We start from the raw sequence: 19,938 nt of genomic DNA on the forward strand, positions 1-19,938 counted from the left end.
GCACTTCAAGTCAGCAACAGCAGCAGCTGACAACATGGCAATTACAGCATATTCTACTTGAGTCAGCATCAGGGTAAACATTAAGCAACTTGTTTTCTTCAAACAAAAGCAGCAGAGTATTCTCCTATGTCTGCACTTTGTACCAGAAGCGCAACACAAAAAAATCCCCCTTTCCTCACTCAGCCTCATCTGACAGCAGATTAGTCAGGAGCAGTAAGTGGCTGCTGGCAACGGCTCTACCTAAACAGAGGCTCAGAGTTACTGTTCCTTGTGTAATTAATGAAACTCCCTAAAAAAAATAGCACCATGCCAAGTTACCTGCAACCTAACTCCAGGGGATAAGACATGAGGTTTCCACATACAGCTGTTGCTCTCTATACACACCAGCTCTCTATACACGCCAGCACTCACACCCGCTCCATCCCCAGGAGCGCTCTGGTTGTCTCCTGCTCAGCACTCCCTGTCTATGTGGCAGGATCTCCTGCCTCTATAGGCCCCAGGTTTCTGACCATCCCTGGCCCCAGGCTCTCCCTGGGCACTCCCTTCCCTCTCTGATCCCTCTATGCCAGGAGCCCAACAAAACCACACCACAGTTTTCCGTCCCACCTCATTCCTCAGACTATGCATCTCCTCGCCCTTTCATCTTCCTCATCTCTACTCTTCCCTCTCCTTTGATTCCAAGGAACTGTTTTTAAAACTGCATTGAGATAATGAAAAAACATACCCTTTCTATCATTTCATCATAACATGCCTGCATTGTATTTACCCAATATCACTTTATTCCCCTGCCTCCTTCACTTGTCCAGAACATTTTGTAACATCATCTTACTCAAAAGCTTTCTTTGTAAGATGTAAAACACCAAACACCATGAGCTTAGTCAACAAGTGGAACTCATTAAAATGACTATGCAAAGCTGTCAGACACTTATTTGGGAATTACTTTATTAAAAATAAAATTTACATTGAAGCAAAGTCTTAAGTAATTTTTAGAAATAAAGACATTTTCAAGCATTCAGAAATAGCCATCCACTTAAATAAACATATATTTTTCAATAAGGCATTTGAGATGCTTCCTCTGCTAAAAAAAGGGAGGGGAAGGATACATTTACGAACACAAACCAAATCTGCTACCACTTTACTTACAGTTTACCAAAGATGGCAACACATTTTTAAATCTACAAACATTTTGTTGCTTTCATGCTATTGTTTAGCTACTTTCATGGCATCCTGTGAAAATTTCAGTGCATCTGGAAGGCATGAAAGGCAGGTGTTTACTGGCATTTCCAACAGCATCTTGCATTCTGGCAGACATTGACACAGTTGCACCTTCACATCAGTATTTTTAGCTTGTCACGCTATGCAGTGCTTGATTATAGGTATCATCAAAAACCACATCTCAAAGCACTATTTTGTAGAAGGATAGTTTTCAAAAGGTGACATTTTAAACTAAACCCAGCAGGCAAAACAAGCACAAGTATATACGATTCCACATACCAGGGAATTATATGAATTGTGCCTTCTTTGGAATCTGTAAAAAAATGAAAAATACTGAAGTGCTTTTCAAATGTGTCCTCATTGATTAAAAAGACAGGTATTTTATATAAGTGATTAGTTGCACACCAACATCATTATGTTGCTTAAAGAGGCATTTCAACAGAAAGATAAATATTATCAGCACTTAATTTTAGCTTTGCAATTAAGCATATATCATTAAGAATTTCCAGACAAAAATCCCAACTGTACAGAATCTATATACATAGGAAAAATACAGAGTTAAAGAAATAAATGCTTATTACTCCAATACTGTCAGCTTTTAGTGCAAGTTCACTAGCATTAGTACCAAACTCAACTTTTTATTGTGCTATGGGGTTTTCAAAAATTTCATATGAAGAAATATATCTTACAGTCTTTGCTAGGCATTACCTGGCTTTTAAAAGTGACAAAAACAGAGGTTAAAGCTGAAGAGTTGACTCTTCTTTTACAATTTAGGCTTAGTTTCTGCTATGGAATACCCACTTCCACTTTACAGTCAATTTCACATTCCAGTCTTGTAAACTTGACATTAGGAGGCTGCTAGTGTTTTCCAGATCTCCAGCAAGGGGAAAAAAGTTTGCTTAGAAGAGTACATATGTACTTCATCCAATACGAAATTCTGCTAGATCAAAAGGCATATAAAGACATTTAAGGATAATTAATAACAATTATTTAAAAGTTCATTGTTATACGTCCTCCAAAAGATCACTTTTGATATTTAAGGGATTTTTCAAATAAAACGCAAAATTGAGTGCCCTTTTCCGAAACACCCAACAACGGGGGTTTTTTTTGCATGTGAAAAGAGTAAGGTACTGATACACTAATATTCTACGAACCACAGATCTTTTTGCTCCGTATGGAAGATAAAGCCTTTTATACTCAAACCTCCAGTTTGTCAGATTCCTCATATTCCATGCCTGAATGTGTAAGACCTACATCTGTACTGCCATATTGATGCCATATTTGAAGTAAGACTCCAGTTCTCAAAGCCAAACAGGTTGTGGGAGTACTGTCCACAGTGCCTGTAAATGAAAAATGCGAGCGCAAGCACCACCTTCAGGATTATGCACTTAAGAGTTTTCCTCAATGAGCAGGCTGTTGGTTTCATCCAGACTGCAGCCAGAGAACAAGATGCCACTGCTGACATGGGGAAAACAGCGAATGCGAAGTGGCAGCACAGATGTCGTCTTGAATATCTACTTGACACCAGAGAGAACAGACTCCTGCTGTTTCTTGTTAGAGAAATCCGCTCTCATTTGCCTTCTCAACCAAAACATCTGCATCCAGACACTGCACATTCCTTTCACATTAAAGAACATGGTATATTCAATGGTTCACTTGACCTCCAAGCCTGGGTTTTTAGAGTTGGTACCTGCTTGTTTCTAGTGAGCCCTGATAATCAAGAATGTTTGGATCCAGGAATCCAGACCTATTTGATCCAATCTACACCTATAGGTTTCTTGCAAGACAGAATCCTCCAAGGTTAAAAGAAGTATCATTTAGTCATTTCCAAAAAGTATTTGTCATTATTTAAGCTCAGTTACGTTTTGTTACACAGAAAGTACTAGTACCCTCTCATTCATTAATCATTTTGGTATTACAGGATGTCCTTCCATCATTTGTAAATTAAATGTTTACTTACTGCTTTTACCAAAACAACAATTACTATTTGCTAAAGTATTAGCAGATGTTTTGGACCATTCTCCCATAATTATTATTTGACAAACTGACAGTAATAGCTTATAGACAGAAGGGTTAAGCCCAGCAAGTTTTAATATCAAATTGCAAACTATGCTGTCAGTTCATTTGTGGAATGCAACAGCTGACAAAAAAAAAATCTTTTCTTTCCAGAAGTGCAAATGGATCATTCTCGCTGACTATGAAAGCCTATGCAGCTAGTGTTTTTCTGGAAAGACAGTAACAAAATAAGCTGGAAACAAAGCTGGATTTTAAAAGTGCAATATTTCTTTCTTTAATCTTTTTTGATGTTATATCATTTCTTCAAAGCTATTATATTGAACGGACATGGAGCTAAAGTTAGGCCAAACCTTCCCTCCATAGATGGCTTTGCAGCACTTTCAGGATACAAAAAGGTAAAACTTTGCATTAGACTTGCAAAAATTAAGAACAGCTCCATTTTTGCCAACTGCTCTCCCATGCACACACGTTTACCTAAAGAACAGTTAGAAGAGACGTATTACTGGTTTTATACAGTTGATCCATTTGTTAACACACATGCTAATTCCTGTGCTAGCATTGTCCAAACGCAGAAAGACTTACAGTACTATTAAGCTATGAACTCTGAAGCTTTGGTCTCCTGTATTTGAGCCTAAGCCTTGCTCAGCTGTACTGCTTCATATTAACAGCATTTACATCCACAGCAAAAGTATTATCAAACAACAATTCATCATTTCTCATTTCTGCCTGGCAGCTGGAAACTTTAGGAACTCATTTTGCAAGTCACCAACCGTAACAATAAAACAAGTTCTGTAGTTGATCATATACACAACTTTTTCATCTCACACCTCCAGGGCCCTACGCTTCAAACACCGCTGCCACCACCCCCAGCCAGCTACTGACTGCACGTGGATATCTTACCCATTCCAAAAGGAATGAATGCCTCTTTCTTAATTAGCTGGCCGTTTTCATCCAGAAATCTCGATGGTTGAAATTCATCTGGTTTCTCCCAAATGTTAGGATCTCTGTGTACTGACCATAAGTTGGGTATGATCACACTGCCCTTAGGAATAATATATCCCTGCAGCACTTCAAACAAAAGAACAGAGACAGAAGATCTGACAAGTTGCAAGAAGTAAACATGAGAGACTTGGACTTACTAAAAAGAAGACTAGATGTCACAAAAATGACATGGATCCCTAGCTGTGGGCTGCAAACATAGCAGGAGCTTAAGGCAAAGGTGATCTCTGCAAGCCTGCCTGGCTCAGAATCACGCAGGCCAGAGCAGCTGGAAAGACATCAAGTTACATCAACAGTTCCCTGCAGGGAAAGGGCAGCAGCAATCGGTAGAAATGCACTCTGCTGTGTGGAAGTGCCATGACCCAGTTTCCTCCTGTTCCTGTGCTGTCACAGAGCCCCACCATAGCAAAGGAGGAGGTACGGAAGAGGGATGGGTTTTGTGCTGTTATCACAAATGGGTTTTGAAGTGACTAGTCTCATTTCAGCTTGTTGCACCTCGCTTTCTTGCGAGCCAAACCATTTAAAAAGCAGATCAGTTCAGTACCGGGTTTGAAAGCCAAGTATTGCTACCTCCCACTCACTTTAACCAGTGTTCAGTGACGATTATGAAAACATATAGCCAACAAGATGACTTGGGAAAGGATATTTATTAGCGTTTTCTGTAGATGTGGAGCTCAATGGTATAAGGCTTTCAAGCTTTAGCAAACCAACTACTCCGAATTGATGTTTTCAAGCTTCTGTGTCAGATGGCCAAAACCAGATGCTGTTTCAGGTACAAAAGTGGAGTCTCAGCTGCCAAATACCGCTAAGCACATCACTCAGCACAAGCTGACCCCCAGAAAAGAAATCGCTCTAAATTAGAAAACTTCTGGACATTAGGTCAGACATGCTGCTTAAGTAAAAGAGCATCTCAAGCCCATCTACTTTCTATAAATGGCATTTTACATACTTAGGTTACATGTCTAATACATGAGCTCTTTGTAAATTCTCACTAGATATCCCATCAGATCTTTATCCACAAAAGAAACGCTGTATTAAGAAGTTTCTACAAATGCTTACCAGCAGTTTCTGAGGCCATACGAGGAATAGAAAGGGGAACAACCGCAGTCATCCTCTGCACTTCCATAATGGTTGCCTCTGTGAAGGGCATTTGAGCCTTGTGGGTAAGAGAGGGAACTTTGTCACGTCCTAGAACTGCTTCAATTTCTGCATGAACCTTCTCTATTCAAAGAGAGTGAGGAAAATAAAAAAAATAGGAAATATGCACAAAACATAAGATACCATCTCAATTTCATTTGCCTATGCTTCATTGTTTACATAGATTTGTCAAAAATGACTGCAAGACATGTGATCCCTGGCTAAAGTAACTACAGCAACATAAACCTTAAGAACGGACTCAGTTAAGAATAAAACAACCAAGCACAATCTTGTCAACTGTCAAGAGTAAAGCTACTGAGATGACAGACATTGCTGACACTTCTGTATTGAAAGAGTACAGGAAAATTGCTGTTCCAGTTCTAAATGTATTCATAATCTTAGTTTAAGAGTTTCACTATATGGTTATTTGAACGGTGCAAACATCAAGCTTCTGGCCTGCATTAAAAAAACCAACCAACCAACCAACCAGAGACTGCACTGCCTGAGCTGGCCTGTCCCTGGGGAGATCCAGTTCTCAGCACTGGGAAAGGTGGGAAAAAACCTTTTCATGCAGCTCCTTTAGATATTCCATACTGAAGCAGGAGTTCTGGTGCTGTTACTACAAGTGTTGAAGCTATTTAACTTATTCTTGCTGTTTCCTACTTTCTATTCACAGAACCTAATCTCAGCTGTTTCCTAGTTCCCCAAAAAGCAGCATATGTTCCTTCCCCCACACAGCCCTTCTGCAAAGGGAAAACAGAAGTGAACAAGCTTATCTCCCCTCTCTCATGTGAGACAGTGTCAAAATATTTGTTTGCCCCTTTCATCTAGCTAAAGGCTCAGCATACAAGCAATTCTCTTCATTGAGGTTTACCAGATACAAGATTTGCTTCACCCATGCACAGGATGATGCTTTTCTTCCAGGTAACTTGGAATCTGGCTACACGCAAAAGACAATCTTAAGACAGGAGATCTCAAAATTAACATTTAATCAAAAATAATAAAAGTTTTGATTTTTCTACCCTTGATATCCTGAATATTTTGTGGTTGTCCTGCTTGCCTTTTCCAAGATTCAGAATCCATGCTGCTGGTACTCTGAGTTTTTGCTCTTTTCTCTCCTTAGCATTGATTTAAGATTAAATAAAAGCTCAATGCAAAAAAAGTGTCTCAGCAGCATTCAGAAATACTGCATGAATTGTGTTCAACAGTTGCTGCCACCTACTGGGATTGGTAGGAAAACAAGTTCTCAAATGAGGCACACAGAGTAAAAGATACTTTGACACCAAGAGATCTGCTAATGGTGTGGCTCTTGAGTACCTGGTTTGTGGGGTTTACCTATTTTTTATTTTAATGATGCATTATGGTCCTGTATTCAGGTATGCATGTCCACAGTAATTTAAGCAAGTAAAATTTTCAAAATAAAAAAAAAAAATTTAAAAATTAAGTAGACTGGCTCACATCAAATGTCATGCCAGTATTTTATCCTGAACATTTCTGAGGAGTTTGTAAAAATATGTGGAACTATACAGAAAGAAGCCAAACTGCTGCTCACATTACCAACTGCAAAAACGGAGACTTTGAGAATTCTCCGCTAACAGCATGCTACTTGAACTGCTCCCACTGCATTTCATATATTTAAAAATCTCACAGATCTTCAGAAGTCAAGGACCAAAACCAAGTCCAGGAACAGATCAAACCAAATACTCCCCACTGCCTCCCTATATGAGCACACGCAGACATATGCACACCCACATGCCTCTTTTTCCACGGAACAAGCAAAACTGGCTTCTACAGACAAACACATTCTTTCTGATTTTTCACTCTGAGAGCCTTTCATTTGCCTTTCCAGAAAGTGTCTGCAACATTTGATACTGCTAAAAAAGTTACGCAATTCAGGTATTTCCTTTAGGGGGTAAGAGAAACATATTACCAGGAGAAAAAACAAACAAACAAACGAGATCCATACATGACTGCCAGGCAATCAGGATACTTCTATTATCTCATTCCTTATGTAAGGGAATTACATTGCATAGCTAAGTGACACACTCTGGACTACTGAGCTTATTTATATTGTTTGACAACAGCCACAGCATAAGGAAAGGAGGAATCAGAGAAAGGCAATAAAACTGATAGAGATCAGCAGAAGAGAGAAAACTGACTGGCACATACATGTACAGTACCAGGCAGTAGGGAAAGAGGTTAAAAAAAACAAACACAAAACTCTCCTAGATCTCATTTGATCTCATTAGAACGTATCTAATTCATGTAACTGCATATCAAGTCAAGCAGTGTGTCATGGTTTAACCCAGCAGGCAGCTGAAACAACCACACAGCTGCTCAGTCACTCCCCCCCCAGTGGGATGTGGGAGAGAATCAGGAAAAAAAAAAAAAAAAGGTAAAACTCATGGGTTGAGATAAAAACAGTTTAATAGGACAGAAAAGGCTGATGATAATAGAAGAATATACAAAACAATTGATGCACAGCACAATTGCTCACCCCTGCTGACCGATATCCAGCTAGTTCCTGAGCTGCGGTTGCACCCCCAGCCAGCTTCCTCCAAGTTATATACTGAGCATAATGTCATATGGCATGGTATGGAATATCCCTTGGGCAGTTTGGGTCAGCTGTCCTGACCATGTCCCTTCCCAGATTCTTGTGCACCCCCCACCTCCTCGCTAGTGGGGCAGTCTGAGAAGCTGAAAGTCCTTGACTTAGTGCAAACACTGCTTAGCAACAACCAAAACATCAGTGTGCTATCAACACTTTTTTCTCATCCTAAATCCAAAATTCAGCACTATACCAGCTACTGGGAAGAAAATTAACTCTATCCCAGCCAAAACCAGGACATAGTGATAACACACAAGCCTTAAAAATAGATTAATAAGCCTATGCAATAAAATTTTACTTTACATTTGTCCCCAGGGGACTGTCTCTCCCATATACTGAACCGATGCCCTATTTTGCAATCTTTGCTCAACAATTGGGTTGACTTTGTGCAATAAACTATGATCTTGACCTATTTAAAGAGATTATTCTAGATAGATAAGTGCTGCAAACAAGTATCTATTTGCTTATTTGCAATGCAGCCGCAGCACATGAAAACCACAAAATCTCGAATACTTGATAAAAGCATTCCAGGATTATATTGTTCTTAGATAACTTGAAGTTTACCCTTCTTCACTCCAGAAGTGAAGCAAGAAGTCTTCTTAGCAAGAAGTCTGAGCAAAGCACTGGTCTCTTGTGGAAATGTTTCACTACTATAAACTGAGGTAGAATCACCTAAGTAGAATCTGTCCATCCTGCCAAGGTTTCCAGTCCACATATACTTGACAATCTTTCTAGTGGAAATCAGTTTCTATGTAGCACTTTAGGAGAAGCTGCTAACGAATTAATAAATCAATTGCTTTATTCTTCTTACATTCAACCATCTAAATTTGCTAAACAGTACTAAAGCAAATGCTGGCTTTGCAGCCACATGTACTGTAACAAGATTCAGTATAGAAAAGCATTTAACCAAAACGAATTTTAAGTCTTTGGCAATGGAAATTTGTCCTAAGAAGTCCTGAAATGTAACTATAGCAAGTACTATTTGAATATTGTAACCTTTCCAACATAATTGGTATTTTTTATATCCACAAAAATCTACAAGTAATTTTCTAGAACTCTGTGACAAACAGTAACCATAACACCACCAAATAATTTGAGTTGCAAGGAATCTCTGGAGGCCACCTGATCTAAACCCTTACTCAAAGCAAAGTCATCTTCCAAGCTAGATCCAGCTTTGAGGACAGATCAGACTACTCAGGGTCATAGCCCACTGAGTTTTGAATATTTTCAAAGCCAGTGATTTTGTTCATTCTGAGGGCAATCTGTTGCATTCCTTGCTACCTTCATAGGGAATTTTTTTTTCCCAGTATCTGATCAGAATTTTCTTGCTGTAGACTGTCTCTGTTGCCTCTCTTCCCTCCACTGCACACCTCAGAGGAGACTGCCTCCATCTTCTTAGAATCTTTCAATCAGGTAGCTGTAGACAGCATAAGGTCTCCCCTCAGTCACCTTGCCCTAACACTGAACAAGCCCAATTTCTTCTGCCTCTCCCTTGCGGCCACGTGCTCCACGTGTCTTTTCCTCCCCCGTCATCAGCAACCTACCCAACTGCCATGACCATTCAAGACTGATGGGGAGAGGCCTTGGGATGACACTGACCAGTTGGTGACGTGGACTTGTGTAAGTCCACTTTGCTTAAGCTATGTCTAATTTGATCTTCCTCTGCAGTGGGTAGTGTTTCACTTCCCCAGACTCTGCCACTAGGCTCAACCACCTCCCTCAGGGAGGCATAAAAGCAGTCCTTACCACTATGTATCACATATATTATAGCACTACTATAGGCCTGGAATGCCACAATTGCCAAAGCCTTTCAAACATGCTAAGGTTCCCTGGAATAGTTTGGGAAAGAAAGTTGTCCCCAAACAGAAGAAATGCATAAAGGGCCATTTAGATAGTTGATATAGACCACTAACCTAGAGATCATCATAGCAGAGCAGGATAGATGTCTGATTACATATTAACCTTTCAAATTACATGAACACATGTACTATTTGCACTCCAAATGACTTGTCTACTGTCACTGTTTGCTTCTGTTTCTGAACATTCATCTAGAACTTTACAGTTTGGAATAAAACACCTAGAATAAAAATATATTTACCTTGTACGTCTGGGTAGAGAGACATGTAGAGCAGGCACCACAGTAACGTGTTGGAAGTAGTGTCTGTGCCTGCAATGAAGAGGTCACCAATGATAAAAAATAGGTAGTCTTCATTAAAACTGCTCTCCTTGTTGTTCTTTTCTTCTTCCACATGGATGAAGTACATATCAATGAAGTCCCTGGGATTTGCTGCATCCAGTGTATCCCTGTGCTGTGCAATTATTTTCTTCAGAAAAGCAGTAATATCTAATTCTGTTTTCCTAAGTTCCCGGAAAGGCCCAAAGGGAAGGTAGTACAGCCAAGGGCAGATATTGACCAGGATCATAGAGCTGTTCACGCTTAGCTCCAGTGCGCGGGCCATGTTCTTCAGCATCGTCTTGAACTCAACATCTTCGTAGTTAAAACGCCTGCCAAAGGCCATGGAACAGATAACATTGGACACTGCATTGCGAATGATCGGAAAGGGATTAAATGGATCCTTTCCATGCTTCAGCATTTCTTCCTTTATAAATTTCAGCTCCTCAATTATTTTAGGCTCCAAGCTATGTCTTCCTACTCCAAAATGACGCAGTGTTGAGAGAGAGAATTTCCTCTGTTGCTTCCAGACAGGGCCATAAGGTGCAAAAATAACACCTGGAAGAGAAAGGGGGAGCCTAAAACCAAAATGTTCTATTTTGAAGAAGAAATAGTTAGGCCCACAACCCAAGAGCTAGAAGAGAGGGAAACAATACATAGCAAATCTAGCCCAAGCACTGGGCTAGAAGCTAGAAGAACACCACAAGGTTCTTTGTAATAGCTTCAGGAAATCTTGTCCCTCCTTTTTCCAATCAGTGAAATCAATATAACAGCTACATCAATAGTTTTATTAGTCTTTGCAAGACACTAATAGATGGAGAAGAGATACCGTAGGTGCTTTATTACAAAGGATAACAATTTTGTAGGAATTGTTAATTCTGGGACATATGTTAGCTATATCATTTTCTCCTCAAATTCCTTCAGCGAGGCAGAACAGTAAATATTAAAATACAAACCAGTCTGCATTTCTTTTCCCCTTCACATTATATAAACTTCTCAATACTGTTTACATTTCTTTTCCCCTTCACATTATATAAACTTCTCAATACTGCTTGCATGTGCACATATTTACAAGGAAGGTTTTTCTTTAACTGTAATCAAAATACAGGATATGCGCACTGCAAGCAAACTAGGAAGATGAAGACAGGTTCAGAGCCACTTGGAAAAAATGTACTTGATTTGCATCTCAACAGTTTTGATGCCTCTAGGCACATGTTCTGTATGATTGTGTCATTATGAAAGACAATTTAAATTCAATGCCTCAACTTCAAATATAAACATTGCTCATTTACAAACATCTCTTTTGTCAGACCACATCAGAGATACCTCACTGTAACAAAATATACGACCTGCTATTTCTTATATACTCTATGGGTAACCTGAGAAAGCCTAAAGTCATCAAAACATGAGCTAGTTCTGCTTTGTTCTTCTAGTAAAGTGACACCACATCTGATTTTCTCTGGAAATCAAGTTATTTTATAAAAGCAACATCAATTCTTCTGTCAACTGCAAACCAAAAACTTTTCAGACCCCCTTTCTCACGTAATGTTTCCTTGTAGCACTGGTGTCCTCAAGGAGAATAGGTGAAAAAACAGGCTTATTTGAGGTTGAATTTGGCCAAGAAACCACTTGGGTTTTCAGGGTTTGTGGCTGGGGTGGAGAACTGTGGGTTTCTTGGAACAAAACAATGTTATCACTATTTCTATCCCACTACAAATATCTCCCAAATAGACTATACATCCACAATCTCTTCCCTTTTCTGTCATTAGGAAAATTAGATTTAGGATCCAAATACCTTCATAAAAGAAAATGGACCCATTGTTCTAAATGTAAAGACGACTCTCCTAGTCACAACAAACCTCCTGGCACTCCGAGATTCTCTCCAGCAATCCTGCACAGGGCATGGCTGCTCAGCACAATGTCTTCTGAAGTCCCCAAACCACCGCAGAATACTAATAATTGATTTACAAATTAGGAAAGAATAACATAGGAGACAGATTAAGAAGGAAGAGCATAAAGTTAGAATAACAGAGATAAGAAAGAAAACTGCCAACTGGATTACTGCCAGGCAACAGTAATGGAATAGTACTTCACTGTTTTCAAAGAAAATCTCTGCGTGACCTGAAAAGTCAACATACCCAACACAGACAACTGTATTCTTAAAAAACAAACAAAAAAACCCCTGAAGAATCAAATCCTTACAAGAAGCAAGTTCTGGCAAAGGCTAATTAGTGTTGCTGCAACACTGGGAACATTGACAAAGAGACATTTAACTTTCTGCATTGTCCAATGTCTGCATCTGGATGTGCACAGGGCAGGACTATAAAGGCAGTTGACCGCTCAAGCTGCATCCACTCTAGAGATTGAGCCTTTGCTACCTCTCATAGTTATAGAATACAAAAATATTTTAATAAACCAAAAATGTAAAAAACTACTTTTTCTCACCAATCTAGTATTTCTCCTTCTGCAGGTATGTATGCAGAAGCCTGCAGTTAAGAATTGACCTCTACCTTCTCCCTTAAGTTCTCACCACACTTCCCATCCAGCCAAGGCAGCCCCCCTTCTGCACTACTTAGTTGTTGCAATGCAGTATTCGCCATTTCTGATACTTCTACCTGTTCTCCCCGGGGGACAATATTTTATTTGCGTCATACGTGCAACAGAGCCACACACAGCTGAGATAAGTCCTTCTTCCTCCCATAACGTATCCAGCAGGTCAGCTCAGAGTAAAGACAAAACTACAATAGAAAACACAGCTTAAAGGAAAATAGCCCCATAAGCTCACACCAGGTAGTTTGTTTACAGAATGAACATGTAGAAATCAGAAATGGACACTTACTGACTCAAAGTATCCCAGCATTGTAGTACCCAAGTTATGAGTGGTAGATCTGAAGTTACACAATCATCCAACTTCTATCAATTCCTTTCCTAGTACATATGAACAGAACACAACTGTCACTGACCTGATCTGTAATGAAGTCTCACCCATGAACTCCTGAAACTAAGCGCAGGAGGCTCCCAGACCAAATCTAAAGAGGCCTTCAGTTTCAGTGTTGTTACCCACCCACCTCCTCTATGAACCGCAAACAAAAAGAAATACTTGTTAGCCCAGAGCTCTTATGGACAATATCTGAAAACTGAGATTAAAGACTTACATTGTACCTATACCATTAAAAAAAACAACCAACAACAACCAAACAAAAAAAACACAAAAAAAACCCCAAAGAAAACACAAAGCTTTCAGAAAACACTCACATTTTACCCACCAGGTCCTGCAGAAAATGCCTTCCCAGTAGCACAAATCCAGCATCGCTGAAGTTTGGTCATCTCCTACATCCCACCACTAAACCCAAGCCAGCCCACTGAGAACAGCTGCGATTTCCAGCGGCTTTTGGAGAACCTCCTTGCGCAGGGGCCAGACAGGCCTACACTGCCCATATTCGCTGACTTTTCCCTTTGTGTACCCAAAATACACTAGCCCTGCAGCTCATCTATAATACTCTGGCATATGCAGCAATTCAACTTGTTGCACCAGCTAACGTAAGCAATACGTAACAGTTTGGTACGTTTTATAGACAACTAGGCAACCCTCACATAATAGTCCTTGTACCTTAACATAGCTGTGGCAACCTTCCAGAGAAAACCAGATGTAAAGCAATGTAATGTCCCTGCTGCAGCGCAGTGCAACACAGGCAGGCAGGCACTTGGCTGCAGCACACTCTGGGCAACAACCTCCTGACACTTTCAACTCCCTCGGAGCATCCAGCCATGGAAGCTGCTAACTTAGTTATCAGAGATTTTATTCAGGCATTTACACAAATTCTTTGTAAGTAGCATGCATCGACTGTCCTGGCTACTTGTGTCACCATGTTCAAGAAAGTTTAACAGAGAACTGTCTGCAGAAAACAAACATACAAAATTCACAGCATTCAAGGCAAATCATGAGCCCAAACGTGCAGTTTTACAGCACCGCTAAAATTGATCTAATGTCTAACTGCTCTTCCCCTTTCCTCCCCAACTACTTGCTAAATGTACTGTACCTTAAAATATTCACACAAACAACTACATGCCAGTAAGATCTGTCTCAGATCTGTATCATTAAACCAATATCATTAATAATTTTTTTTTATCCTTTAAATCAATTATAGCAATGGCACCTGATTGCTTTTTAATAAACACAATCTAGGTCCCTCGTTCTCCTCATATCTTTACTGAGGTAATTCTGGTACAGTAAAATATTGAAGATAAAGTTTCAAGCACTTAACCAATAGATTTCCCTGGCCTCAGGGGGGGAAAAAAAAAAAAAAAAGTTTCACAATACAGTTAGCACATTAACAAGCCTTCTGTGCTACCCCTCCTAAACTGAAAAAGGAAAGGTAGGTTTCCACAAATACTGAGATCTAATGGACCTAGAGACTAAACATGAAGAGATTACCTGGGATATTGCCGTGACGTTTAAACTCCCCGTTCCCTTTTTTTTTCTTTTTTAAAAAAGCTCGTAAACTCTCCTTTGACCTACTAAAAAAAAAAAAAACCAACCCCAAAACACCAAACCCAAATATGCTCAGTAAGTTTTGACAAGCAGAATAACACACCTGCAACCACCTCAGCAACAGCAGCGCATATGCAGGCAGTGCAGACCACACAGCTATGGAACTCCACAGAAGCCTGCTTTTAGCCATCATCACCTTGCGCAGAATCGGGGAAGCACACAATTCCTTCATACTGCAGCCAAATTATTTGAAATTTCTTCTCCTGATATAGCTAAAATCAGAAAGCCTCTAGGTGACAGACTAGCCGTTCCTTAAATCCCTGCACAAACACCCTTCCCTTTTCTGTTAGCAGAAGTAAAGGAAACGGCATTTCAGTCATCGTGACGTCGTGTGTTGCGCACACCACAGCACTGGTAAGTTTATAGGGATGCTACACGCTCACCTAACGGTAGGGCGAGTTTCTCTCTGCATGCTTTCTGTCACCAGCAGGGCAAGGCGCACACACACGATGAGCAAAACGCAAGTAGAGATGATTCAGTCTGTAATCCACAACAGTTATTCATAGATTTCGGCGCAGCAGCCGCGAAACCGAGCAGCTCCCGCTCGATATTCTTGCTACAAATGGCCTGGCCGTTCATTAGGGGTGCGGTAGCGGGAGCCGGTGGGGCCGCGCCCCCCTCCCGTCGGGCACCCCAGCAGCCTGCCGGCCCCTCGGAGCTCCAGGGCTGTGCCGCCAGGCCCGGCAGCCGCCCCCCCAGTGGGCCCTTACCCTTCTTGCGGGTGATCATGAGGACGATAGGGACGGAGGGCCGGTCACTGAACACCTCCGCCTTCTGCACCAGCGCCTCCCGCACCGCCCCGAAGGTGTTGAGGACGATGAAGGGGCGGCTGCCCACGAAGAGCCGGAAGACGCTGCCGTACATCCTGGTGAGGCCGGTGAGGAAAACGTGGGGAGAGAAGGCGGGGGAGCCCCGGCCGCAGCCCCACACCTCCACCGCCCACCTCCTCAGCAGCGGCGGCGGCAGCAGGGCGAAGGCGAAGTTACCCACCAGCGGCCAGGGCGTCGGGCCCGGCGGCAGCCCCGGCGGCACCCGCGGCCGCCGCAGGAGCCAGTAGCAGCCCAGCCAGCACAGGACCGCCAACAGCAGCTCGGTGGCGGTGGGGGCTCGCAGCAGCCACGTCCAAGCGGCCATGCCCGCCGCCTCCACCGCCATCCTCTCAGGCGGTGTGCAACCTACCCCCCCCCGCCCCGCCCTCACCCCCCCCCCCCAGCGCGTAGCGGCTTAAGATGGCGGGGGCGGGCGGGAGGCGAGGCCTGCGGCGTCCTGACCCCGTCGCCACCCAGGGGGGGGGGTGTGGGCGGTTAACGGTCCGCCCCGGGGCCGGGCTCCGCTCCCGCCGCGGCTGTTAGCGGTGGCCCAACGGCTGTGGGGCGCGGGGGCTGGCTTGAGCTCGGGGGAGGAAAAGCGGCCCGGAGGTTACCGGCCCCGCAGGGGCTGCGGCTGGGGTGGGAGAGGGGCTCTGTTAAACATGGTGAAGTGCAAGAGTAGTTAGTCCTTGCGGGGGGTGGGGTGGTTTTGTGGGATTTTTTTTGGGTGGGGATAGCAAAAGCTGACTGTATACTTGGACTAAGTCCAAGTTTAATGAAATCTTTTAACATAATCACATGTCTAACAAAACCCCCACCACTGCTCCTCACAGTCTCACAGGATTTGCATTTAAATGCCTCTTATGGAAAAAAATCTGGTTTTATTTGGGAAATACATGTGATCCTTCTTCCCCTTCCCAAATACAAAAGCTGGCACTATTTTCATAACCAAGGACTAACCTGGAACAGTGTCCCAGCTCTAGGTTAAGGAACTGCTTGGTAGATGCAGAACAGCACACACAGGCTCCTCAGAGCTGACCTAAAGTTTAGAGGAAAGATGGTTTTAGTTCTTATCCTTGTCCCCCCCCCCCCCCCCCCAAAAAAAACCCAACTGGTTTTTTCAGGGTAACTTCCCCCTCCCTGTGAAATGCACATCAGTGTGCTTTCTCCAGCTCAACCACCACCAAAAGTTTAATCTCTACAAAGGTAATCAGATGTTGAAAAATGCTACTGCATGGTCTTCCAAACCACTTGCTGCAGCAGCAGTGATTTTTATTAAGCACTCTGGATACTCCCTCACTAAAAAAAGAAAATCACTGTGAGCAAAATACAAGTACACCACCTTCAAAGTGACTCCGAAAAAATAAAAATGCAAAGAACAAATGGTGCTTACTCATTAAAAAGGGCATTGGGTTGTAGGGTTGTTGTTTTTTTTTTTTTAAATAGTTAAACATTCATAAAAGATAGTGACAAGTGGCTCTTAAAATAGTGGCTGGACTGTATTAAAAAGGTTTTATTGCAATTATACAGGAGTTACAGGAACTTTAGAAATACATAAAGCTTCAAATGTTCAAGATCAGTTTTCCTCTAAGCAATTAAGGCAACTGGATGCAATCTGCCTTTAAACAGCAAATGTATATTTTACTAGCCATGGATGAAACAAAGTAGAAAAACTAGGATCACACATTTAAATTGGCAGAACAGAATGCAGCTTTTTTGTCCATATTTGGCAGAAATTCAGTGGTTAATTACAATGTACACCAATATAATGCATCTATTAGAAAAATACAGAAAAACAGGTGAAAATTTATCTGAACCAAAGACATTTGAAATCTGAGTCTCAAGGAAAGTTTAAGTTCTACAGTCTGAAAATAAACAGCTAAGCTATTCAGTACAGCTGAAACATTACCAATTTTGCTTATTTGCTTTATAGAAGAGTAATCTAGCCTCACTTCCTTCTCAGTCTAGTTGAGAAGTAGCACTAGATAAAGAAATTCTCTTCTTGCCTCCAGATGCAGTTGAAAGATTGGTTTCAGTGGCATATGGCCAGTTCTAGGTTGCCCAGAGATTAAAATTTCATTAATTTTGATAAAAGTGAAACTACTTTCATAGTTTTAAGTAAATTTACTGATCAAATGTAAACATTGCTCTAAAGTATCATTAAATAGATGTTTCTACTTTAAAATAACAGTTTTTGCAACATTAAAGTCAGGTTTTCCAATTAAAATTAAAACCAAATAGCCTCTTTTCAAAACAAAGTTATTAGCAAAATATATCCAAGTACTTTAATATTCTGCATACCCCGAATAACTACATAGTTTTAGCACTATAATACTCTCCTTGGAAATCATTCCTCCTCAGTTTTTGTATCAGTGTAATAAAAACCACTCCCCATTTTAATTCTACACTTAGGGAAAATCCATTCCTCAAACTGTTTTGCCCTAAATTGAGTAATCAAAGCATTTGGTGACTCCACTCTTAACATGTAAAAAATGTCCATGTAACAAGCAAACAAAAAACCCCAGAGTAAAGTCTGTCATTAAAACAAGTGTTCAAAAAAATATATAGTTCAAATTAACTTACTTTTCTTTAAAGATAACCAAGTTACAGAGTTAAGGCCCAAGCAGAAACATTGCAAGTTTAACTAACAGTAAACTCTCAAAAGCAATATAATATTCCTTTCTCAAACTTTATCTTAGCCTTTGAATCCTATTAATACCTGGGACTGTTGACCAGTTACTCTATACAGGTGTTGAGTTAGCACCCATTGTCTTCAAGTATGGGCTATGGTTTTATGCTTGCAGGCAACTTTTGGATTTTTATTTCCACAGGCACTTTATTCACAAAAAACCCCACTGTCCTTGTCAAAAGAATATTGAAAAATATTTCAAAGTTCTAAGTTGGACCAGTGCACTGACAAACACATTTCTGTAACTCACAGCAGGTGCTGATGCTAAAAATCTGCTCTCAAAGTGTGTGTCACATGCTTGCAAAGATTTTGTTTTTTGCAGGGCATTTAAACATGCAGCCATTTATCTTTTAATATTTCTGTAAATATTGCACTTTCTTGGTAAATTAAAAAACCCCAGTTTTCTCTGAAGCATCTAGTAATTAAAACATAGGAAAGTTACAATGTGGCTTAGAACTGGTATGGATGACTTTGTTCTCTCTTTGGCTCTTCCAAGTTTCCTACTATGAAAGCAAGCACTGAGAACAGTGGCAAGACACAACGCAGACTACCATTACTAGACTATCCATCTTCACTCAAGAAAAAAAACCCAGCCAGCCCTGCTTTTATCCTAAATAGCAGGTTTGTTTCTGATTTAAATGAAGTTACTCTACACCTGGAATATTCTTTGCACAGACACAGAAGTTCTATAAAATAGATCTTAGAGAAGCCTGTTTATTTGATGAAGTACTAGGTGCGAGTGATTCAAGAGAATTTGCTCCAGTTTGAGAAAGGGCAGTTTAGTGACCAAAACCTCAGGGTGCGACTACTTGAGCACAGAGGAAGCATGCTACATGTTCCAGACTGTACCCTTGTACGTGCACCCTGCTTGCTCCCCAGTGTGTACCAGGACATGGCACCTGCTCTGCACATTTACATGTCCATATCAATTAAGAGCATCACACTTATTTCAGAGTTGACTATAGTAGGATTTCCAAAAGCATTACAAGCACACACTTTTACAAGTTCAGAAGCAAGGGGCTTTTAACAAGAACTAAAGGCCTTGTATTCACCATGGAGAGAAAGTGTAGGTACTGCTGCACAAAGATGCTTCTTGAAAAGATTTGGAAGTGCATTGTCCTTTATTATAGGTAACGTAAAATCATAACCAAAGGGGGAAAAACAAATGCAACAATATCTTCTACATCAGAAGGCACATGATAGTTTTTCATTTTAGGAGAAGGTTGCTTGTGAAGCTTTAAAACAGAGTTAGAAAATTACTTTGCTGTTCCACAATCTAAACAATCTTAGTTTAAGGCTCTTTCCTGTATTTTTATGATGTCCTGCTATGAATTGTCTTGATAATTATGTCAAGTTTCACTTCTGATCTTTAGATATGGTTGCATTGTCATGTTTTCACAAGTTTTTCAGAAGTTTCAGCAACAGATGGATCTACACTGCACAGTGTTCTAATACAGTTCTGTTCGTTTCACATCCTCTCCATCTCCAAGGCTTCAGTGATGCTGAAACCTGGTAATTTTATTTTTTTAAACTATTAGCCTATGCCTTAATCCTACCCAATACAATTCTTTTATTTTAGACCAAGTTTCAGAAGATTAGCTATCCTAAGCATGCATGAAAATTTAATCTTTGACATGTTGTCTAGATCCATATACACTCCTAACATTTTCCTGCATTAAAATACTTACTATAATATTTTGCTGTTTTAATATAAAACAGAAATAGAAAAGGGTCATTTAT

General features: G+C 40.8%; 1 protein-coding gene across 1 annotated transcript; it reads right to left on the reverse strand.

Annotated features, from left to right (window-relative positions):
* Nucleotides 1-925: 925 nt before the first annotated feature.
* CYP2U1 (cytochrome P450 family 2 subfamily U member 1) lies at nt 926-15,879 on the reverse strand. Its single transcript, XM_075751464.1, has 5 exons — nt 15,411-15,879; nt 10,074-10,706; nt 5,290-5,451; nt 4,132-4,299; nt 926-3,705 (listed from the first exon to the last, which is right to left on the reverse strand). Exons 1-5 carry the CDS (start codon nt 15,853-15,855, stop codon nt 3,527-3,529), a joined length of 1,587 nt encoding a protein of 528 aa, XP_075607579.1. The 5' UTR covers nt 15,856-15,879; the 3' UTR covers nt 926-3,526.
* Nucleotides 15,880-19,938: the final 4,059 nt, after the last annotated feature.

The sequence above is a fragment of the Balearica regulorum genome, chromosome 4 (assembly GCF_011004875.1).
Source record: "Balearica regulorum gibbericeps isolate bBalReg1 chromosome 4, bBalReg1.pri, whole genome shotgun sequence".
Taxonomy (NCBI): Eukaryota; Metazoa; Chordata; class Aves; order Gruiformes; family Gruidae; genus Balearica; species Balearica regulorum.

Excerpts from the sequence above, each read along its gene's own strand:
- CYP2U1 (XM_075751464.1), bottom strand. The coding sequence starts at position 15,855 with ATGGCGGTGGAGGCGGCGGGCATGGCCGCTTGGACGTGGCTGCTGCGA. Across the intron at positions 5,452-10,073 it reads TCTCTACCCAGACGTACAAG|AGAAGGTTCATGCAGAAATT; the intron begins GTAAATATATTT and ends CTCTTTGAATAG. Across the intron at positions 4,300-5,289 it reads TATGGCCTCAGAAACTGCTG|TGCTGCAGGGATATATTATT; the intron begins GTAAGCATTTGT and ends TTTTGTTTGAAG.